Consider the following 6,422-nt stretch of genomic DNA (forward strand, 5'->3'; position numbering starts at 1 on the left):
GTTGTGGGAAATAAAAAACTACCATATAATAAAAATGTTTATGAGATATCTATTCTGGCACCTCATATTAGCTCATGTATGAAGAACAAATATTAACTGGTTCCAACAATGCTGCCCATTCCAGTCTGAAGTTTAACTATAATGTAAACAAAAATTCTTTGCCTATATGTAATTGATGACTAGCTGACACGCAGCTACAACTGAAGACTTTAGTTTCTTGATTATTTTAAAAACAATATCCTTCAAATCAGAATTGCCCCTCATGCTTCACATACATGTCCATCTCATAACAGTGTTTTTAAAGAGCAGTGTATAGATTTACCCAATTGCTCTTTCCTGTCTTGTGTTTTTTTTTGTTGTTGATGTTCGGCCACTTTACACAACTCACCTCCAAACACACACTGCATCATCAAGGGAGTTGGGTCAGAGCGACATTGGGACACTCACTCTGCTGTGACCTAATAAGGTGATGGTGCTATACTTCAGACGCAAGGAATAACTTCCATTTTGGTTCAGGCCTTTTAAATCATAAATCACATTATCATTAGAAAATTGCTGTCAAAGTAACTTAACATGTAACAGCAAAATTACAAACAATAAGTTTGATTTTTCACCTGTGTAGCTTTCAAAACTATGTACCTTCACTAAACTTCCAGCCTTAATAGTTGTTTACAAAGTGAATTCTTTTCACAACAAACATTGTAAAATAACCTTCCTATATTTGTACTCCATAGAAAAAATGCAGTTTCCATAGATACACAAAATTGTCATATATGCAGAAATAAGAGTCATTTGTATAATTATTACCTTCACTTCCAGCTGGTTGAATATAAACTCAATCACAACATCATCTTCAAACCCAAGGATTTCCGTTACTCGTTTTGTTATCCAAGGCTTTATAACCTCCAAATTTACTTTGCTCATATCCACCTAATAAAACACGCAAGCAATTATTGAGTACAACTTCACAATCCTAAAGACACTCCCTTTAGAGCTTTAGCTAACAAAAACTTTTTGCTTCTGATTTTTTGTTTGTTTGTTTAGCATGGTACAAATTTGGCTCATTCTTATTTGGTAGTAGTATTCTGTGTGTGTGTTGTTGCTAAAAGGTGGAAGAGGTTTATGTTTTCCTTAGCATTCATATTACAGTCCATCTCCAAAACAATCATAAAATGTTTGAATAAACTGTGCTATACAGGTACAAAACAGTTTTATCTGGAAGAATACCTTTTTTTCTAGGCATTCTGCAAATTTCAGCTGCTTCAGTAGCTTCTTCTGTTTGTTGCTGAACCTATTATCCTGTTCTGCACTTGTTCCCTGCAAAGAGAGAAACACATTTTAATTGAGAGTTCAAAGTTAGGTTCCTACTTTTTATCAGCTAATTGATAGCTTATGACCATTAGTCAAAATAGGGTAATCAAGGCCCTACATGGGTAGCTCAATTGGTTAGAGCATCCCCGATACACCAAGTTGCAGGTTCGAACCCTGGTCAGGGCACATACAAGATAAGCAATGATGCATAAACAAGTGGAACAAGAAACTGATGTCTATTTGTCTCTCTCAAATCAATAAAAACTTTTAATGAAGGGTAATCAAGTAAATAACAACACTATAGCTAATATTTGTGGGTGCAGAATGTATACTTTTTCCCCAATGTAGCATTTTGTAAACAGTGACTGTATTTTAAAATTATAAAATATACGCTCACTGTAACAGTAAAAATATAGCAGTACACAGCAAAACGCTGCCACTTCCCCAACAACCAAGTTAAGTTTCATGTTTTTCTTTTCATACCTTTTACTATGCTAAGATACTCAAGGCTATTTTTAAAAAAATAAAAACAATTAAAAACTTATACACTTAATATATCCTTTCTATATGTGTAGGTGAAAGCCTCTTCTGAAAGCCAATGCAAAACACTGTGGCAATGCGTACAAACAGGGGGAAAAGGGAAAAAAGAACACTCTAGGTTTGTGTTGTGTTAGTTTCCCATAACTTCAACAATCTGGAATGCATAAAAAGAATACAGGTTTACCTCAAAAAACTTAATTTCAGCAAAGAAATTTGGAAATACTACATTAGACCATCAAGTGATCACTAATTAGTCTGTGTTCTGTCCTTCCCACTGGCCCAATTAAATATGGAAAAACTGGCCATGTGATATGAAATCTGATTGGTCCACTGAGTTGGCCACTATCCTCTGGAAAATTATCAAGAAAATTTTGTTTGGGAAGGTAAAGTACCTGGATTAGAATCATAACTCTGCCAGTACCTAAGCCATAAAACCTCAAAGCAAGTTACTTAACCTTTCTGAGGATGTTTCTTTACCGGGCGTGTATATCAGAAATGACATATGTAAAGTAACTGACATGTGGCAGAAGTTCAGCAAGTAAAAGCTATCGTTTCTATCTTAACTGAAAATTTCAGTTTACTATCTGATTGGCAGTGTACTAAAAAGATAAGTGTCCTAAATTAAACTCAGAACTCAAACCTAATCAACCTCTCTAAGGAACTACAGGCAGTACATAGAAAACTGCACCCACTCCTCCCAGATTTTTACCAACACCAAAAGCAAACTTCATTTTTAAATTTATCAACCACTTTGCTCTGTTTCTATTGGAACTCCTTTCCATGGGAAATAAGAAAATCAAAAGAATAGGTTTTTGTTTTTAAATATTACATTTGGACCACAGGAAATATTGAGCAGTATTTACTACGTCAACACGTTGACAGCTAAATGTGTTCACCAGCAGTGTGAAAATTTGTAAGCTCTCAACTGAATCATTACATAAACATAGTATTGTTTGCATAACTTAAGGACACTCAAATAACTGGCAGCTTTAAGTCAAATGCACAGAATATTGCAACTTAAAAACCCCCACATATTTTTATTGATTCCAGAGAGGAAGGGAGAGGTAGAATCATCGATCGGCTGCCTCCTGTACGCCCCGCACTGGGGATCGAGCCCGCAACACGGGCATGTGCCCCGGCCGCGAACCCAACCGTGCCCTCCTGGTTCATAGGTCGATGCTCAACCACTGAGCCATGCGGGCCGGGCAATAGTGCAACTTTTGATTAAAAAACAAAAAACAAGCTGGCACATTAAAAGCCAATTACAGAATTTCAACGCCGGCTTTGGAGCATCAAAAGGTCTCTTTCTTAATGAAGTTCCAGCCTTGCCCCTCTTCCAACTTTCCCTTTAAAACACAAGAAGGGGAAAGAGCGGACCCACACGACAAACTACAGACCGTGTCTCAGACCCAACCCATCTCCTCACGGGCCGCTCTGCACCCAAACAACCTGCAGGTCCTCACCCTGGCGGAGCCCCTTCCCACCCACCCGCACCTCCACGGGGCGTGCACTTCCGACGGGAGCGGAGGACCGGGACAAACCGGCTCCAGCACAACCCTGTAAGTCGGGGCCCTGAGGACCGACTACGGGAGGTCATCTTCCCCACCCGCAGGGCGCGGGGCCGGGGAGGACCCCGCTAAGGGGAACCCTTTCCGAGGACCTCCAGAGCGAAACCAACCCGGGGAGGGAGCGAGCGGGGAGGGAGCGAGCGGGATTTTTTGTTTTGTCGCGCCCTCGCTCCCCTCCACACGCGCGCCTACTTTGTTGTTGTCCCCTCGGCCTCGAGAGTCTCCGGTTCAGACATTCTAACGGCACGTTATCTTTGGTTCCCCTCCCCGAAGGGATATCAAGTTGGGCGGGGGCTCCCGCGAACTCCGACCCGGCGCTTTCGAGAAGGGTGAGGGAAGGGGGTGGGGGCGCCCGCTTCCCCCATTGAAGACGCTCAGCGCGGTTCCCTGTCCTCTCGAACACGCTTTCCTGGGGCGATACCCCAAAACGCGCCTCTCCGGGATCCGCCGCCGCCAGTCACCTCGGGGCTTCCCTCCGGCCTCCCCTTGGGAACTTCCTCCTCGCGGCTCCGCTAGGCCCCAGAACCCGGCGGCGCGCAAGGATTAGCCTGCAGGCCCCGCCAGGTAGGCAGGCGGACGGCGAGGTACCGTTCGGGCCAATTACCGCCGCCATTTTCCGGCGACCGTCGCCGCCGCGTAGGGGGGACGATCCCGAAGGAGGAGACTGCGCAGGGGCGCACCGGTCTCCGCCGCAAGGAAGGGGGTATCCTCCGCTGGCACCGAGAACCTTCAGAATCTTCGATGCCTCCCCTCCGTGGCCACCCCGCCCCGAATTTAGGCCTCTTGCCGGGCCTTCGCGGTAAGGCCCTCAGCTCACCACAGATCCCCGCGCTTCTACTTACGCGGAAGAATCCCGCGTCCATCTTGCTGCCTCGCTCGGAGATCGCTCCCTATCCCAAGATGCACCGCGCCGCCGCGACGGAGGGCGGGACTGACTGGGAGAGCAGAGCGCTGGGACGCAAAGCGCGCCGCTCCACTCGCCCCTCCAGTGCACACGAGGCCGCGCTTGCTCAGTGCGGGGAGCTCCCGCCTAAGGTGCGCACGCGCGCAGGGGGCGGGCGGCTGCCGGGCTCCGCGGCTCTCCAGCAGCCAATCGGGGATGAGAGCCTCGCGACCGCAACCAATGGGAGCAAGAGAAAGTCCCCGCCCTACAAATCCTTTTGTGGCGCGTGATCAGCCGTGTTCGCGCAGTGTGACTTGACTCCTCCTCCGACCCGTAGTGTGGGAGGCCTCCTGCCCCGGGGGTTCCAGGGAGCAATTGAAGAGAAAGGCTGTTACCTCAGAGTGACGCTAGGAAGAGGCGGCGCGTTCGCAGAAGAGGAGCCTGCGGCCTCCTCCGTCGTGACGAAAGTTGTCACTGTACCGCTTTTACCAGTTTACCCGTTTTTAAGGTCGGCTCCAAAAAAGTAGTCGAGCTCTGTAGTACAGCGAAACCTGCGTTCCGACCCAGTTCCAGGGGCTTTCCCCTGTCTCCACACAACTCTGGTTTTCTGGGAGAAGTTGGAAAAGTCCTTTAGATGAGTTTCGGTTTTGATTTCCGGGGAACCACGCTAACGGGCAGGAAGTTGGCGAGCCCTCAGGCGGCGAGTTGGGCCGGGCATCCCGGTCGGCTGGCTGGCCCGGTTCGGCCTCCTCCCGGGCCCCGCTCTGGCTGCGAGGGTCTGAGGCATTGGGTGCATTTTGCCAGAATTCCACCCAGTGCTTTCTTTTTTTCCGGGGGAAAGCACGTGTCCCTTCTCTGGCCATCTTTTTTTAAGGATCACACCCCTCACCCTCCCACACAAACGCTCGGCTCCCTTTCCTGTCTTGTCCTCCCCGCACTTCACACACCTGGAACTAGCCGCCTGCTGACGGCTCCCATCCCCTCCAGCCCTGACTTCCTCCCGAACTCCACCTCCGCACACTGGAGAGGTGATGGCACCAACACCCTGAGCAGAAGCTGAACCCCAGTTCCCCCCGCAGCCGCTCCTCCCAGCCTTCCCTGCCTCGCAGGATGGCGGTCTCTCCTTTTCTTTGGGACACAGCCCTGGTGTCATTCTTGCCTCCTTCTCTTAGACCCCACTTCCAAACCACCCAGAAACCCACTCTGCTGTTCAGGGCACCATCTCTGCCTGCACTGGCCTCCATCTGTTCTGTGTTTTTTTTTGTTTTGTTTTTAAATATGTTTTTATTGATTTTTAGAGAGAGGGGAGGGAGAGGGAGAGAGAAACATCAGATGATAGAGAAACATGGATCAGCTGCCCCCTACTAGGAATCAAACCTGAAACCTGGGCCTGGGCCCTGGTCAGGAATGGAACCCGAGACCTCCTGGTGCATGGGACCACACCTGCTAGGGCCACACCTATTCCTAATGCCGCAGTCAGAGCGACCCTATCAGAAAACCATCGACATGTCACTCTTGAGCTCAGAACCTCCTGATAGCGCCTCATTTTCTCAGCTGAAGTCAAATACGCCCGGGTGCACCCCTTCCCGCACGCCTTTGACTTCATCTCCCAGTACCCTGACGCGATTCCCTGAGCTTCCTAAGCTGCTCCTTCCTCAAACCTTCGTGCTGGTCATAACTTCTGCCTAGAATGCTCTACCCCTAGGTATCTGCTTGGCAAACGTCAAGTTTTTACTCCGATGTCACCACTCAGTGAGGCCTACCCCGGCTGCCCCGTTGGAAGATGCCCACATCCGCTCTATACCCCTGATGCCTCTTAATCTACTCTTTTTGCCATAGCATTGTCACCTAATATGCATTTACCTATTTTTGTTTGTTTACCTGTTTTTAATGTTTGTTTACTGTCTGTTCTCCACCCTACCACGTAAGCTCCCTAAAGTCAGGGCTTTTTGTCTTCTTTGTTCTCTGATGTGTCCCTAGCACCTAGACGAGGGTCTGGTGCATAGCATAGGCCCCATAGAATGTGCTGACTGAACGAAAACTGTCAGCAGGTCAAAGCTGGGGAAGTGACTGGCTTCTGCAGAACAAGCCCCTTGGCCAGATGGAATGATGAAATCGCC

The 6,422-nt window shown here is 48.0% G+C and overlaps 1 protein-coding gene across 6 annotated transcripts in view; it reads right to left on the minus strand.

The window, feature by feature from the left end:
- Nucleotides 1-4,418, minus strand: part of SRRM1 (serine/arginine repetitive matrix 1) — a 32,482-nt gene extending 28,064 nt beyond the window's left edge. For 4 of the 6 annotated variants that reach the window (XM_006777531.2, XM_006777527.2, XM_006777529.2 and 1 more), the window contains exons 1-3: nucleotides 4,262-4,417; nucleotides 1,228-1,317; nucleotides 808-930 (exon numbers count right to left, since the gene is read on the minus strand). In XM_006777531.2, coding sequence (XP_006777594.1) covers nucleotides 808-930; nucleotides 1,228-1,317; nucleotides 4,262-4,282 — 234 coding nt within the window. In that variant the 5' untranslated portion in view covers nucleotides 4,283-4,417. Of the gene's footprint in view, nucleotides 1-388; nucleotides 519-807; nucleotides 931-1,227; nucleotides 1,318-4,261 lie in introns of those variants that run through there. The other 2 variants (XM_006777528.2, XM_006777532.2) reach the window with 2 other exon arrangements.
- Between the last annotated feature and the right edge of the window lie 2,004 nt (nucleotides 4,419-6,422).

Source organism: Myotis davidii, unplaced genomic scaffold, assembly GCF_000327345.1.
Source record: "Myotis davidii unplaced genomic scaffold, ASM32734v1 scaffold149, whole genome shotgun sequence".
Taxonomy (NCBI): Eukaryota; Metazoa; Chordata; class Mammalia; order Chiroptera; family Vespertilionidae; genus Myotis; species Myotis davidii.